Below are 17,247 nucleotides of genomic sequence, written 5' to 3'. Positions count from 1 at the left end.
ATTACAATTCGGGGTCCATTACGGATCAGTAAACCCATCCGTAATTGCAATTACGGTTACGGGTCAAAACAAACAAAGTAATAGGTATTACGTATGTAATACGCCCGTATTGTAATACTTATTCGTGCGAACCAAATGCAGATGATCGTAACCAAAGTCTTTAGTAGTAACTGGAAAAGGAGGCCCAACATGCAGAAGTTAAATAAGCACCAATAAAACATGGAAAATTGGTTAGACAAGATAAAGGAACAATCTAGTCGGCCGCTAGAACAAATTTTGGTGCGCCTGCCATATTTTAAATAGCATCTCCGCGTCCACGGGGTTCTTCATTATCTTCTTCTTTTTCTTTTTTCTTTCAATCTTTTTCTCTAGGAGGTTTTTAACTTTATATATATATATATGTGTATATATATATATACAAGCACATATATTCTAGAATTTTCAAGTTTATAAATGTACAATTTTCAAAGGATAAATTTCTCAATAGACGGGTGCCAATTTCAATAAAGAATTTCAGTTGTCGCTTGATGCTTATAAAAGAGAGACTTCATATCCAAGATCCTCACATTCAATTAAAATTATTAATATCAACAACCAATTAAGTAATTATATACAATAATATAATTAAGAACAGTTGTTTGCTCTCTGCATGCCCCTAAGGGCTAATTTTTCGAGTCAAACTCATGTAGCAATTTTTTATATACAAAGGGTTGCACTTATAGTAAACCTTTTGGCGCATTATGTCCAAGTATGCATAAATTTCCCTTACGAAAGCTCCAAATTTCACAACTAAATTATGATTATTATCATGATCACCCATCCAAATTAATTATATGTATTCCTTCTTTTGCACTGATGATGCATGCCAACACCAGCATATACATTAATTATATATCTAAAAAAAAAATCAATATTGACTCGTTCAACTGGTTCAGTGCGTATTTTTTAAACAAACTCTCTATATAAATATTATAAATGAAGAAAATTTACGCTCGAAGAGTTGTATCTTTTAGTAAGCTCCGAATACCAAATACCGCAAAAAAACAAAAAAATGTAAACATTGCGTTTCACCCTGTAGACGCACTAAATCATCTTTTGGAAATTAATAAAGGTGTGGTGACAGCGCAAGCAATAGTGCGACGCTTTGCGAAGGACATATTCCGTACTGGGCGTGACTCGGAATTACACGTTTGACTTGTTCCTTTTTGGCGTTTGACTCTGTTCATATCTTTTCACTAAATTAATTAACGATCACCATGTCGATCGTTATGATATGCACTTTTAGTCCTACGGCTAAGATCATGAGCAGCCCTTGTCCTTTTGGAAAATCAAAAGGTCGATGCTGCCGTGTGTCCGACTATGATCTGATCAATTGCTGTACCCTTTTACTTGCACCTACTAATAATTGACTAGGTTTGGAGCAAAAAAAAAAAAATTGACTAGGGAAAAATATAACTAAAGTGCAAGTTAGTAAATTCAAAGATTAATTGAGTTTCTAGTGGACCCAACTTACCTATTGTGTTGTATACAAGTTGAAATTCACTAGAAGTATGTTGTGATCAGGGAAAAGGCGATGCCGGAACAGGATACCCGTGATCTAATCAAAAGGGCAAAAAAAAAAAACCTGGAATACTATTACAAGTAAACTTCTCCCACAATCATATGGGGTAAATTAGTTTAAGCAAAAAGAAGAAAAGGGACACGATACTTTAGCATGCGCAATGGGGCAAAAGATAGAAGGGCGGTTGTCACGTAGCAGAAAGACATGATACTAAATCGGATATTCTCTCTTCTTGCTCGAATTGATAACAAGTACATAACTGTAACTGTAAGTACTACGTACAACTCTATAATTTTATTTACAAATTCTATACCAGGATGCTGTAACAATTAATGAATGAACAACATGGCAAATTTTTCATGATGAACAGGTGAATTATGTCATCAGGTCAAGATTTTTTTTAATGAAAAAAATTATGAGAGATATTGCTTTGAAAATTTCGAGAGATCGAGTATTTAAATATTATTATTCATCATAACAAGTTTGATTTCTGAAATTCGAATTTGTATTTTCTTCTTTACGGGAGTTGAAACTGCTTACTGTCCAACTAACTCCCTATTGATTGTGGTTAGGTTCGAGATTATATGCCGATAAATTCCTCCAAGAGAAAAGCATTTGCAGCAATCTACGCAAAAGATAAAAAGGAGAGAAGCAAAATAAATGCAAAAAGCGTGAGAATTTCTATAGCTATAGCTGCAGCTCTAATTAATTTCGTCCTCTACGTCTCTATTCCACGCCAAGAGTTAAGCCCACTACAGTGGATATATGGACCACCACCGGGACCATATTACAATTTTAATATATCGAACAATTATATATTAAAAAAAAAGCTTATATAACACATATGTTTGATTATTTCGCATAGAGTACGAACAGACAGACACACGTACTGTCAGATTTTTCTTTTTATTTTTCCATCAACAATTTCGACAAAAATACCCACCTCTGCTTTTTCGAGCCATCTCTAGCTTTTCCAGCTTCCAAGCTTTATGTCTCTCTCTCTCTCTCTCTCTCTCTTTCTCTCTATATATATATGTATATATATATACAAGGACAACCATATATTCCTCCATAGACACAACTCTTCCAAATCACTTCTTCTACCTCTCCAAGGATTCCTTCTCTTGGAGTTCTCTACTAGCTTTCCAAACTATTCGGCAAAGTTGAAGAAAGTCTAAGAAGAAGAAGGGATCATTACCAACGTGGATCGGTTTGATAGAGATCATGCAGGAGGACAACAAGAAGATGAAGGTGAAGAAGGGGTTCCTGGCTGTCCAAGTAGGGTTGGAGGATGAAGACGGAGGAGTCCAGAGGTTCGTGATCCCGATATCGTATCTGTACCACCCGCTCTTCAGGAAGCTCCTCGACAAGGCGCATGAGGTCTATGGTTACCACACGAAGGGCCCGCTCCGGCTCCCTTGCTCGGTGGATGACTTTCTCCACCTGCGGTGGCGGATCGAGAGGGAACCGAGCGGCCACCACCACCACCACCATAGCCACCATCACCACCCGCACCTGTCTAGTTCTTTGTCTTTCAACTCTTGTCGATAATAATAATCAATGTTATAACCCTTTTTCTGTATGTGAGAGCAAAGGGGCACTTTAGTTTTTTGCTAGCTTTTTATTGCCTTTCTATATTTCCTTCCAAAAAGAAAAAGAAAACAAAATATAAAAAAGAAGAAGAAGAAGAAGGAGAAGAAGAAGAAGAAGAGGAGGAGGAGGGCTGTATTGAGTCTTCTTAATTTGCCCCAATTAAACTTTTCAATTTCCTACTTTTGGAGGTTTTTCTTTGAGGAAAATAGCTCCTACTTGGAGTACGTTGAAAGAGTAAGTGAGGAAACAGGAGTTTGCCAACAAACAAGGCACTGTCATGGTTATTTTTTTTTTGATCGATCGATGAATTAGTGAAAATATCTGCATACGATATATATTCCAGTGTATTTTTGACGAATTGTCGAGTTATAATGTTCCCAGCAAATTTATAAGTAGGGACAGATCTAGGAGTTTGGTCCAAGAAGGGCAAAACTCAAGAGAAGATAAAGGAATAGTAAAATCATATGAGGGCAAAGTGTAATGGGTTCATGGAAAAAATGGTAAATACCACAATATACGCTATAAATCCATCTTTGTTTATAAGCTAGCACATACATGAGGATATATACCCATTTTCTTGTGTAGATATGTGCCAATAATAACAAAGATGGGACACATAATAGAAGTGGTCTTTCTTTTTCCTTTTGGATTGGATAAAAGATAAAAAGCGATCCCTCTTTCTTTTGATAGTATGTAAATAGTAAGATAACTGAAACCCTTGTTTTATCTGATTAATCCGTATAATCATACGCTGTAATTTTTTTAATCCTAAAGAATCCCTAGAAAGTTGGAATAACTGAAATTAACCAATTACAATGCCAAAAAAATGGAATAATTCAACTGAATCCGTAATCATTAATTGTAATTAATGGACGCATGCATGCATATTCTTTAATTAAGGAAGCACTTGCTCTTTGCTTTTCTACCATTTGAATATATCTTCGCAACCAAAGTAGACCGAAAAATAAAAGGAACTGAGAAATTTATACATTAGCAAGTTGATACTACAGAGGCTTGGTCTTCTTCTTTATAGTCTTTTTAAGTTTATCTCTATTAAATGTCGTGAAAAGTAAGCAAACACAACTTGACATGAAATGATTATATATATTACTAAGAGATGTAACGCTTCTCTGCGGGACTGATCATCCCCTTCTAATTCTCCATTGGTCTTATCTGTAAACGAAGAAATACAATAAAAATGTCTACGTTGAGAACCGTTCTATTCACGCAAAAGTTAATTGATTTAATTCAACAACTGCAAAAAACCATGAAACATGTGTTATATGCAATTGGCTCATGATCGAGAATCAGAGAGTGAAATTAAAATCGCTTTACTATGCATCTTCTATTTGAAAATTAGAAACCCCGTATAAATCGGTGTCTTTTACTGAAGAGAATTGATCAATTAATTCATTAGAAAAATGGTTTAGTGGGGATGTACAGTACGGTGCTCTCCTATTATCTGGCAAAAGAAAAGGAGAAGGTGCGTTGCTGTAGCTGTTGCCAAAATGATTGCAAGTGTGAGACAGCCCACTGATCGATATATTCATCACTCCATTTCTCCTTCTCCTTCCTACTCTTTCTTTTCGCAAAATAATATACTAAAATATAGCGATACAGGTACCACAACTTTTGAGTTGATTTAGATTATTTAGCGTTTGCTTTTCTTAAGTAAATTTTTGAATTCGAATTTTGTGAAAAAAAATCCATAACCGAAGGAGTTTACTTTTTAATAGGTTAACTCAACTCAAATCTGAATTAGTCGGGACACGTTGACTTCCGAATATTGGATGTGTTGCACAATGAAAAACAATATAGTGATGGGTGTGGTGTTCTGTTCTCTCTTTTGCCTACCTAGACAGCACTTTAGTACCTATTCAGCATTTTTATATGGGTAATATATACATTTATAATTACTGAATCCTATGCTCCTTAGACACAGCCAGTCGAGCATGTATATTGCATGATCATCCGATCACATATATATTGCAAAAAAATTCCAAATATATAATTGTTTAAAATGAAGGTGCCATATCATTTACTTTCATCTATCAAATAATACGATCTTAGGATTTTGCTTTATTTGGTTTCACAATGTGATTTTAAAATCACACTTTAATTTAATTCTACCAACAATAAAACAAAATAACTCATACAAAGTCAAAGGGTGGATCCCATTTATGCAACTTTTTTTCCACAACAAAACAAAATAACTTATCAAAGTCAAAAGGTGAACTCCACACATAATCATTTATACAATTTTTTTTCAAAATCAAAATCTAATTTTAAAATATTACTTACAAACCAAACGCATTATTGGAGTTTTGGACCAATTCGGGGATACATGCGGGAATATTTTGTGGAATCAGTCTCTGGGACAGTCTAGGAACCAGATGACAAGTGGGAGTGGGCAATTTAAGATGATTGATCATTTCCAGGTTTGCATAAGTCATATGCATGCACCGAGTTATCCTAAAAGACTTTTCTTATATATAGATTAAAATGATATAATTGACTGATATGCAATGGACATATATATCTCGAAGAAATGTATTTCAAAATCATTATTGGATGTGATGATGACACCACAAGCCAAATCTGGGGATAAAAAATCAAATTCATCACCTTATTAGGAGTAGGGGAAGCATGAACAAATTTTCTCTCTGATTTTCGACTTCTATCTTTCTTTAGCTCGCTCGCTTTCTTTCTATGAGGCCAACCTCATCTCGGACCACCACTTCTCATATCATCTACATCGAGTCTAATACATACGCGTGACTTGCGAGTCTCGCTTCCCACGATCAACTACTAAAATTCGAACTAATATCTACAAAGAGGAGCAAAATATTCCCTTTATGCTAGAAGGGGCGACCTCGCGTGAATTGCACACTTATTTATAGTGCAATCACTTTTTGAACGTTGGATTGTAATAATTATAGATAAATAAATAATTAATTAATAGATCATCATCCAACAATCAAAAAGATGATTGCACCATACAACTGATTGTAACATGGACCTTCCCTGCCTCCGAATCTCCGACTTAAAAAACAAATATATGTTTACATATATGTAAAAAAATTTCTGCAGAAAATTAGTTTGGTTGACACGAATATAAGTTTCTTGAAATTTAAATTTAGATTAAACATTGTAGCTTTGGGCCTAAAGTAAAGTGGCCTACTGTATCTCCATTGATTGGGCCAAATATTTTGAGGCCCTTTTTAATTGGGCCGGCCATCATAATAAGCCCATTAAACCTTGAGAGAAAAATGAAGAAAAAAGGGAGAGGAAAAAAAAAATCTTTATGCACGGGAAAACGAACCAATGAATGGCATAGTAACGTCACGCCCAGTCCCCGGAGCTTCTTTCCCTTGTCCTTCCTCCCTCTCATCATCTCCGACCCGGCAGCACTGTGCTCTGCCCCTTTGTCTGTCTCTCCATCTCGATGCTTGAGTCGGAGAGAAGTTCGATCTTTTCAAGGTATGCTCCACGGTTTTTTCACTTGGGATGCAAATGGTTCTCGAGATCGATCACCCCGGCTTTGCTTTCTCCATGAACAATCACGCGCTGCTGATATTTTTGTGCTAAGTTTTTGCATTTGAAGTCATTGTTCCGTTAACCCTTCATCTTACTTTCCTCTGCTGCTCAGGGTTGAAGCGGAGAGTGGTATGTGCTTCTGAGATTCTATTCTATGGCATTACCCAGGAAAGGTAAGGCCTCCTGCTATCAGTTTTGCTCCATTGTTACCCATATGGTGCGTTGTTACTTTATCCGGGTCGGTTTGTTTTGCACATTTTGTCAGCTTTTGGTGCATGAAGTTCGGAAAAGATAGCAGCTTCTCGTCTAGAAGGGATTGCTAAGCAGTGATATTCTTTGTATTGAAGTCTACCCTTTTTCATGAATACATCAATTTGCTTCAAAATGAATTTTCGTGCGCCAGAAAACATTGAGAAGCTCGGGTGGTTGCTAAGCATCTTGAGAAATTCTTTGTGAAGCTTCGTGTAAACAGTGAACTTCAATTGTTGGCGAAATTTTCAAAAGGTATATGGGTCCGTGCTAGTGGAGTTTATTGGAATCGGTTGAGTTAGCATATTCTTGTTGTGGATTGAAATGTATGCTTAGCCGTTCAGGTCGTTTTTAGAATGAATTTAGTGATCTGATTGCTCGAGTTCTGTTCATCTTGTCGGAAGGTGATTATCTGGGGGTAGTGTCTTATTTTCTGATCATTGTTATGTTGGCGTGTAACTAATGTATTGCATGGCAGTTCTATTGAAGAAGGCAAGTAAGTTTGAGCTGAAGGAACTCAAAAAGAATAACATTGATCCGGTGCATCTATCTGGCCTCGGTAGAATACTCGATGATGTTTATGCCCTGCGTCTTCCAAAACCAATTGATTATCATAATCGAACGGATCTCATTCGTATCTTCAATACAATAGCAAAGGAAGTATATGGTAAGTCTTTGAGTTTCGGTTTCTAACTCGAATCTCTTTTGGAAATTGGGATTAGGGTGAGTAGAAAGATATAACTGATTCCTTCAACATGCTCAGGTTAAAAAGCAAAAGGTAATCATATTCATGCCTTTTTCGTCAAGATATATGACATTTGATTTCCAACTGCCTGATGAATACTTTTTTCTCTCTTCTTATTTTCATGGTACAATATCAACCTGTCTACTCTTCTTGTTTAGTAATTACAATGGATTTCTGTTTTTGTTATATAATTGCTGGATCACTTTTCTCATCTACTCTCTGTAACCAATTTCCAGTTTTAATCATCTTCGTTTTCATGTTTGAGTTATAAGGTAGGATAGACTATGATTACTGCTTATTATTTCAGGCAATTCAGATGAGTGCCCTGTTGTGGAGGGATTTGGCTCCTTTGTTATGGATATGTTCACTGCAGGAAGTGATTTGGACTTATCTATCAACTTTGGGAGTGCTGAAGTTGAATGTCCTCGAGAGAAGAAGATTCAGGCACTTAAAAAGTTTTCTAAGAAGCTGCACGCCCTTCAAAGTACCTGATAATTTAAAATTTCTTTCTTTCTCATATTAAAGAAATTTCAACGTGTTTTATTTGTTGGTTTGAGACCTATCTTATCTATTTGGTTGATTATCATGGCTTCTTAGATGAGGCCCTGTTTGTTAGTGTAAAATTGTGCATTTTGTTTCTCACAATTGTTGATAAAGTAAGCTTTTCCAATTTTTTTTTCTCCTTGGCTCTGCAATTAGAACCTGTAATAATTTCACAAGGAAATACATTTAATAAGTATTGAGAATCTGCTTATGCAAATGGTTAGTTTCTTTGTTTTTGGATCCTATGCTTTGAAGGTACGAAATATTTGATGAGAATTACTTGTTATTGACCTTTCTTATTTTTTAATCTAAGTCTGTTTGTTTTAGGGAAGGGCCATGTTACTAGCATCCAGAAAATCATGACTGCTAGGGTACCGATCGTGAAAGTAATCGATGTGGGAACTCGAATAGAATGTGATCTTTCAGTTGAGAACTGGGATGGCATTCTGAAGTCACAGCTTGTCCACATAATTTCTGCTATTGATGAAAGGTTTCAGAAGCTAAGTTTTCTGGTAATTTACTATAATATTGATACATCAAAGCTTACTCTTTAGTGCTATTGTTTTTATGATGTGGTTGAGGCTCCATACTCGGTCTCTTATTGACTCTGATATTATCGGTTTGTTATACCTCGAAAAGAGCTTGGTTCTATTCTGCTCCAGCTGAATATGTGGTCTTTTTCCTATTTCCTGTTTGGCACAATTAGCAATAATTGTCTTTGAAGTATTCATTTTCTTTGGCAGCTATAACCTGTGTATAAGATGATCTTTTTTTCTTTTGCTTTTTGTCAAATGACCAAGAGATTGGAGATCCAATCACTTTTATTCACATCTTCGAGGCTCTATGGAATTTTTATTTCCATGCATGTATGTTGGAGACTTTTTACGTTGGTTGTTCTGTAGAAGAAATCCTCGCTTTGCAATGCTTTCTTATTAGTATCAATTTACTTTTTTTCGCTGAATCTCCTTTATCCCAATTTGTCATGCTCAGATGCTGAAGGATATGAAGTAAGGAAAGCGAAGATTGTTGATATATTCATTAGTAGCCTCTGGAGACTAAAGTAATCGAGAGAATTTATCAACTTTAAAATGAAAATTGCCTGAGGGTCCATTATAACGTTCTCATATCTGTTTATTCTTTTCCATTTTCTCTTCCACTTCTTTTTTCCTGACTGATGGATTTGTTTCTTGCTGTTTAGGGAATTAGTTATTCTTCCTCACGTGGATTTTAATCTTATCATGGGCAATACTTCTGCTAATTGCAGGTGAAAGCTTGGGCAAAAGCAAATGGCATCAATAGTTCGAAGGATCGCACGTTAAATTCTCTTTCCATAATATCATTAGTTGCTTTTCACTTGCAGGTAATTTTAATGGCTGTAAAGCATATCTATTATCTGGTTTTGATACTTAGGTTTCCTTAGGTAATATCATTAGTTGCTTTCACTTAAAGTTGTATTCATTATTTTGTAGTGATAGCATCGAAGACTTATTGTATCTAATTGTTTATTCTTGTTTAACTTTGATTTCACAGACTCGAGATCCCCCCATACTGCCTCCGTTTTCTCTATTTTTGAAAGGTGATGTTAACTTCCCAGCAGAACACTTATAAGTGAGCTCCCCCTTACAATTTTTGGAGATTATCTTCCTTAGAAACATATTTATAGTATCCGAGAATATGTATTCTTGAATGTGAGAGAGAGAGAGAGAGAGAGAGAGAGAGAGAGAGAGAGAGAGAGAACGGGAATTACGGGGAAGAGTCTTCTATGAGCATGAACTCTGGAACTGGCCAAAAGACATATAATGCTCGCTAATTTTTGGCATCCAATCTCTCTTACCTTTTAAATGCAATATGTAATGTTCTTTATGTTTCACCCATGTTGAAACTTCCTAAGTGACAGCTCATGGTTTATGCTTCATTTGGTCAGATATGGAAAGTTTCTTAGTTTGATTGCAGATGGAACTGAGCCTGCACAAGTAAGAAAAAATGTTGATGGCTTCAAAAATTATGGAAAACCAAATGAAGAATCTCTTAGTCAGCTCTTCATGACTCTCTTAATTAAGGTAACTTCTGTACCTAACGCTTAGCATCAGCCTGAAGGAAAGAAGTTCGAAGGATGGAAACTACTTTTCTTGGATTTATCATTTTCTTCTGGAGATATACTTGCTGCGTTATTCTTAGTCTAACAGACAGACGGAATCAATGGAAATCATTGAAAGGCCGCTAATCAGATAGATGCTGGAGAAATTAGTCAGAGCTGAAGAGGGACTTCTGTTCAGCTCATCGAGTTTATATACCAGCAAATATTACCTCCTTTACAAGAAGAAAGTGACGCTCGGAATTGATAACATATCTTCCCAAATAGGCAGAATTTTATAGTTCTTTCATATATTCTATAACTTGGTTTGTTAACTCTTAAAAGCTCCTAACTCCAGAGGCCAGGCATCAAAGTTCTCCTGGAATATTTAACTGGTTCTCCATCATTCTGTTTCTGTTGCAGCTGGCTTCTGTCGAGAAACTTTGGCAAAAGGGCCTCTGTGCCAGCTTGTATAATGCATCATGGACTTCAAAAACATTTGACTCAGAGTGTAACCCAATAAGTGTAAATTCACTTCCCTTACCTCTTCTTCTGAAATCCCATATTTTAGCCGTGCTTGTTTAGAATAATTGATAGTTGATATACTTAACAACGTTGTCTCACACTCTTCAATAGGTGGAAGATTTCACTGATAGGTCCCAGAATGTTGCAAGGGCAGTCGGGACGAATGAAGCTAAAACAATCTATGACTGCATCAACAACTCAATCTGTTTCATTCTCATGTTTCTTGATGGGCACATGGAGGGGCACAAATTGAGTGAACTGATATTTGGCTCTGAAGACACGTGCCTCAGCCCCCTGGTAAAACTTAATCCGAATCATGATCACGGAGGTCCCACTTCTCGTTCCCGTAAAAATAAGAAGCGGAAACGAAATGAAGATTCTCCAGCAAAGAAGGTTGGTAAAACTTGGGGAGGGAATCCATCGAGGAGCAGCGAAACCTCAAGCACCTCTGCTTCTAATTTCAACCCGCAACTAGTTCCTCAGCAGAAACCCCTAGTCTCAAGTTTGGTTGGTGGTTCATTCCCTGCTCTAAGCACAACAGACTTGGTGGTACTGTGCAATCTGCTTCCTCAGCAACATAGCCTTCCTCAGAATTTGCCGGGTTCTGATACAACACAATTTAAGCCTAGTGCTGGTAACCCATTGCCTTGGCCCAACTGGGGCGCCACATGAGCTTGTCCTTTATCGACATAGCCTTTGGAGCTTTGATTCTCCCCTCCCTGAATGTTGCGAGGTTCCCGGAAGGGAATTCTATGTGGCAATTTGTAAGCAGGTTAGACATTAGGATTTCAGGAGGTGTACAACCTGTGCTATATGTTAGCTAGCTGCCCTTTTCTTGTACAGCAATCTGTGAAGTAAACATTTTTCTGAGACAATTACAGCCCGTGTGCTGGGGATGTATCTCATGGTCTTTTCCTCAAAACAAGAGACTTTTCTATTATCATATTCCCTTGTCATCGGCCCCATTCGTTACATCTGAAGCAGAAAGAGAACGGCTTGTTCCATCTCATTTGGTTTCACTGTACAGAAAGAGCTATCGGTTTAGAAGTTTCAGCGACTGTGGTGTGGGTGCCCGAACGATGATGGCAACTTCCGACAAAATAATGTCCCAAATTTGTTCTCCTCTCATGTGAAAGGACACATTTCAAGTTCATTTTACAGTCTTACAAAAACCAAACACGACCAATACTTGCACATGGAAGTGAAAAGCCATTGATGGTCCTGCAACTGCTGAAAAAGCATAGAACCATGCAAACATTAAAGACTATAGAGTTAAATGTTTCGTACCTACAAAAATTGTGTAACCTGCACCGCCTACATTAAAGAGCGTTAGCGAGAATCAATCCAAAGGGACTTGTCCAGAGTAAAATTTCTGAAAAATTGGTTTAAAAAAAAAAAAAAAAAGAACCGTTAAAGTATCCTAGAGCATTTTACTTACGTTTCTACTCAATAAAATTTAGTAAAATTATATTGAATTGACGAAATATAGCCAGTATAATGTCCCGCGACAAGCAAATGGTTTTACAATAATCAGATCGATCTCCTTAACACCACATCACCAAGAAGGGAAGAATCATATTTATTTATTTATTTATTTATTTATTTTGTTAATTATGTCATGGATGATGAAAATTGTTAAAATCCGCCCCGAGAGATCCGCATTATGTCGCGCGTGTCTTCACGCCGTGACATGGCCCAACTCCTCCAACCCATACATCCATCACACTCATCATTTAGGCATGATTACACACCTCCTGAGGCCCAATGGGCCCCACGAGTTGACCCAACCGGGCCCCACCAAGTAGGCGAAGCCCACCTGTACAAGCTGGCCCAGCATGCACGTGCAGCTGTCCCCTTGGCGGGGCCCACGACACCAGCGGAGAATTAAATCCGATCACGTGGCGGTGCCTGCAGCGTACGATGAGCGAGAGCATCCGAGCCGTCGATCGCTTTGACTTTGACAGGTCCACCTCATCACCCCGAGATTTTAAAAAATAAATTTGGATTTTAATTTTTTAAATTTTGTCTCTCCTCGTTAGTCGGGCACTTTTCCTCGTTTCCCGACCCTACGCTCCCGCTGACACCGACAAGTCCGGCTCCGTGATGGTGTGCTTCCAACCGTCGGATGCCCCGGTTGGACGGCTGAGATCGGGAACTGCCTTAAACGCCGTCTTTGCCATGACGTGTTTCACGGAAGACACTGTTCAGGAACACTGCCATGCCTAAAAATAAACATGTATGAGGGTCATGGTCTATTACATCTCCCTCCTTACCCTTTCTATGTATCATCAATTTTTGCATCCCTATTATGTATACATACGCAACTTCCCCAAAATTGAAAATCAATCTACTTCACCAAAAAAGAAAAAAAAGAAAAAAAGAAAAATCTGTCTTTATTTTTGTTTCATCGTGATCATGTTTCGACGGTTTGAAGTCCGTCAATCAATTGTAAGAAAAGCCAACGGATTGATGTACAAGCAAATTTTTTAGTAATTTTATTGCTAGACGATTTTTGACTTGTTAATACTCTCTAGATACACACGATTGGTAGTGCATGTTGGGTCATGCATGTTAGACTGGCACCTTTTGTGTACTTTATTTTCGCATTTCGATGTAAATCGTATGATATCCGAAAGTCCAATATGTTTTGAAAATTTAGATCTGAATTAGGTAAGTCTACTAAGAGATAAAACTCTCATAATCATGGATTTGTCTACTAAGGGATAAAACTCTTATAATCATGAATTTTCTCCATTCACAATACTTGAACTTAAGACATTGTTTAAAGGGAATAAGCTGTGTTGAACCACTTGAACCAATTCATGTTGATTTTAAGCACTTAATATAGCCAAAGCATAAAGTATCAAACAGAAAACTAAACTTTTAACATATATATGCAACGAATGCAACAATAGTAAAGCAGCATAAAAATGGCCGACTTGAGTTGCTCACTCGGCACATGGAAATGGCCGGCTTGAGTTGCTCATAAGCATCGAAGGTTTGTTTCTAGTTGATGAACATCACAGGAGCTCAATTATTCGTTGTTTATTTTGTTCTTCAAAAGACAAACGGAGTTTTCATGCAATGCAATTCATGCGTGGAGTGAGAGGAAGAGAGATAATTAATTATAAGGGTGGAAATTGAAGGCATGATGCATACATGATAGATGTATATACATATTTATTTTGGGATTTGGCAACAAGTGCATGCATGAGGGACCAATTGAAACATACACATTAACTACTGCCATTAGAATGTCTGGTGAGGAAATTTAAGACAAATTTTCGCGAATAAACAATGGAAAAGATACCGTTCGCAAGGCTGTCTCGGGTTCTTTCCCCTCTGAATCATAGCATCTTGTCATTTTCATGTCAATTGCTCATTTACTCATATCTTTCTCATCTAATATAAGGGTACATATGCATGTCCTTTCACAATAACAGAGAGATCGAACGGCTGAGAGGCGATTGAGATAAACAAGAGGGTGAGAGAATGAGGTGATGATCGAGGAAGAATGAAAATTAATTAGTTTTTGAAATTTGAAAATTATTAATAAATTAAGTCATGAAATAAAGAAAGAGAAGTGGAAAAAAAAAAAGTCAGTCAGACTGACCGTGCGGGCATTGGAAGGTACAGGGAAGTTGGAAAGTAAGGGCTCTCTCAAAAGCTCAAAATAATAAGGTAATGATGAAAAGAATCGCATTTAAGGAGGTTTTGTCCCTCTCTCTCTCTCTCTCTCTCTCTCTCTCTCATGTCAATGCACTGTGTGTCTCATCTCAATCTCATATAATAATATTAATTTCCTAATTTTACGAATATATTTTTGTTTTGTTGTGTTGGTTTGCGTTTGACTCGATAGCTGGGGGCAGAAGTAGAAACTGGGGGCAGCAGGTCACAGGTTGGACAGTTGACCGCGAACAGCAGGTTCCACAACAAACAGCTGTTTGTGTTGCTAATTTACGATAATCCGGAATGGTTAGAAAAGGTTAATTGTTATTGCACCTCCCAAGTTTTGAAGAGATTAATGTTAACCATGCGTATCGTAATCTTCATATCAAGTTTTCTGCAGACAGTCGTGACTGATGCAGTCGTGTCTTCATCATGTAACAATTTACTTATATGTAGTGTAGCTTTTCTAGGGTCAATGAGTGGTGACCAATCACTCACGGCCTAGGAAATGAATGAATAGGGGGGGAAAAATGAGGAGGGCTTGGTCACCTGACAGGTTAATTGAATGGTGGCAAATAGTGAATAGGGAATTTGTCCTTGTAGGGTTAACATTATCAGTATTTAAACGAATGCCATTTTGTATAAGCTAAATCAGGAACATTCCCTTTATAAAGAAGCCCTCCCCTTCCCCTTCTCCTCCTCTCTGTGTTTCTATCACTCCATCTTTCTCTCCCTTCCTTGTCATCTCTTCTTCTCTATGTCTGGTCTTCAGCTTCAGCTATAGGGTTTTGTGGGGAATGTTGGCTGGCTCGAGGCTTTCATACAAAGCTCCCGAGAGACGAACAGTACTCGCTTGCTGTATAGCTTCGGACCAGGCTTCATTCCCCTCAAATAGCACCATTTTTAGACATATACACACATGGAGGAATATTATGGTATGCATTTGCATATTGGTTACGAGTATTTACATAGGAGAGGATGTATAGCCTTTGCTGCCTGAAGATGAAGAAGGGTTAGGGTGAGAGGAATGGTTGTCTGGCTCGAGGGCCATTGAGGGGTGCCGATCAGTTATTCAATTGATTAATTGAAGCCCAAACCCTAAATGACTCTCGGACCAGGCTTCGTTCCTCCCACCCAACAGCTTGTTCTGATCTCCACTCCGTGCTCGAGATGGACGACCGATGATCCCTTACCCTAGCCCTCTTCTCTCTCTCTCTTCTTGAAGAATATTACTGGCTTACTGCTTCTTTCTGTTGATCCGCACTTAATTAATTAATTCTAACTTAGATATATTACTGCCTTCTTGACTCGGATGCTGATTTCGGTTCTGTTGCATATATAATTGTCGTCGTGCAGGGCTTTCATGGATATGTAGAATGCTTCTCTGGAATTGTTGCCTTTTGTTGATGGATTTCTCTTCGCGATATTTTTTGATTGTCGAGGCTCATTTGACTCGGTGATAAGATGATCGAATTCATGCCACAACCCTGAAAAGCTTGCTGGTTTTCTTTTGAAAGAATTCCTGATATGTAAAGAGTATTCTTGTTAGTTAATTACCAAAACATGAGATTGTGATTGTCCTTCACAGAGCATTATTAATTTCTTTTACCATCAGGTTTCTTTTCCCCTATATATATATATATATATAGCAGTAGCTATGATTTATATAGCTAGGGCTGTACATATAGCTTTCATCACTTGATCATCTTTTCGTTTCACTTCTGACTAATTTGATGGCAAGGGGTACGACCAGTTAAACCCAGCTATAGCTACACTTGAGAAGTAAAATTCTTTGACTGAAAGCCTACACTAGGATTAGGCCATTCTAGCAATTTTTTCCCTGACTTAACCAAAAATAAAAAAAATAAAAGAAGGAAAAAGAAATCTTTTTCCGTCGTATTACCTTTTCATCAGCTACCTGCAAAACCCTAATTTGTTTGGTGGATAAAAACTCTTTCCTCAGCTCTCACTCTTATAAAGCTTAAAAGGAAGTTGATCTGTCTTATTTTCCATATAATTAATTATTACTTTATCATATATTCACTATTCTTTTTAATTTTTACTAATTACGAAGAAGACCTATAAGTCTAATATAAGGAAATAGCCAACCTATAGTCGTTCTTTCATGAGAATCAAACCTTAAACCTCTAGATTATCACACACCTATTTCTCTATATATTAAGTAATTAACCACTCAAGTTTTCTTCTGTATATGATGATGAAGCAGGAGAAAGACTAGAGAGATAGTGTTTTTCCTGGAAGGTGGGGAAATCGAAGAGTATCAAGGAGAGACGAGAATCGGAAATGATCGAGTCACTCTTCTGTTGCTAGCATTAGCTTGGCTCTAGTCTGTAAACACCACAATAAGCATATATTCTAAATTCCTAATTGCCAAAAGATTGTAAATGAAACATGTAGATTTTCCTAATTAATAATTCAAATGCAGATCGTGTGATTCTGTGTTTTCTTTATATTTTGACATCCCCCTGGTCTCAATTACCAAATATTGTTAATAAGAGGGGAAGGATAAACAACTCCAAGGGGTTTGACCTAACAGTTAAGGAGGAGCTCGAGTATTCATCTAATTCCAGGTTCGAAACCCCTTGGAGCTATCAAAGCGCCTTTTGGTGTGATTATCTGCTCCGTGCGTCACCGGGGGTTTACGGAGCCTCAAGAATTAGTTAGTCAATAGAGGAATGGAGAGTTCTTTCTTCATGCAAAAGAGGGGAAAAAACATGAAAAATGTAGGAA

At 37.4% G+C, this 17,247-nt stretch overlaps 2 protein-coding genes and 1 long non-coding RNA gene across 3 annotated transcripts; all 3 read left to right on the top strand.

Moving 5' to 3' along the window:
• Nucleotides 1-2,590: 2,590 nt before the first annotated feature.
• On the top strand, nucleotides 2,591-3,482 carry LOC116198795 (auxin-induced protein 6B-like). Its single transcript, XM_031529034.1, has one exon. The coding sequence runs from the start codon at nucleotides 2,786-2,788 to the stop codon at nucleotides 3,110-3,112; it is 327 nt and encodes a 108-aa protein (XP_031384894.1). The 5' UTR covers nucleotides 2,591-2,785; the 3' UTR covers nucleotides 3,113-3,482.
• A 2,983-nt stretch (nucleotides 3,483-6,465) lies between these two features.
• On the top strand, nucleotides 6,466-11,772 carry LOC116200221 (protein HESO1-like). Its single transcript, XM_031531017.1, has 10 exons — nucleotides 6,466-6,634; nucleotides 6,804-6,864; nucleotides 7,419-7,607; nucleotides 7,993-8,169; nucleotides 8,556-8,740; nucleotides 9,493-9,588; nucleotides 9,759-9,804; nucleotides 10,182-10,288; nucleotides 10,726-10,827; nucleotides 10,939-11,772. The coding sequence occupies exons 2-10, from the start codon at nucleotides 6,846-6,848 to the stop codon at nucleotides 11,497-11,499; spliced, it is 1,482 nt and encodes a 493-aa protein (XP_031386877.1). The 5' UTR covers nucleotides 6,466-6,634; nucleotides 6,804-6,845; the 3' UTR covers nucleotides 11,500-11,772.
• Nucleotides 11,773-15,134: 3,362 nt separating this feature from the next.
• On the top strand, nucleotides 15,135-16,974 carry LOC116198692. The gene is made up of 2 exons (XR_004155363.1): nucleotides 15,135-15,431; nucleotides 15,853-16,974. It is a non-coding gene; the product is annotated as an uncharacterized LOC116198692 (long non-coding RNA).
• Nucleotides 16,975-17,247: the final 273 nt, after the last annotated feature.

Source organism: Punica granatum, chromosome 3 (assembly GCF_007655135.1).
Source record: "Punica granatum isolate Tunisia-2019 chromosome 3, ASM765513v2, whole genome shotgun sequence".
Taxonomy (NCBI): domain Eukaryota; kingdom Viridiplantae; phylum Streptophyta; class Magnoliopsida; order Myrtales; family Lythraceae; genus Punica; species Punica granatum.
Note: the sequence above shows the minus strand (reverse complement) of the source record. Positions and strands in the feature narration are given on the sequence as shown.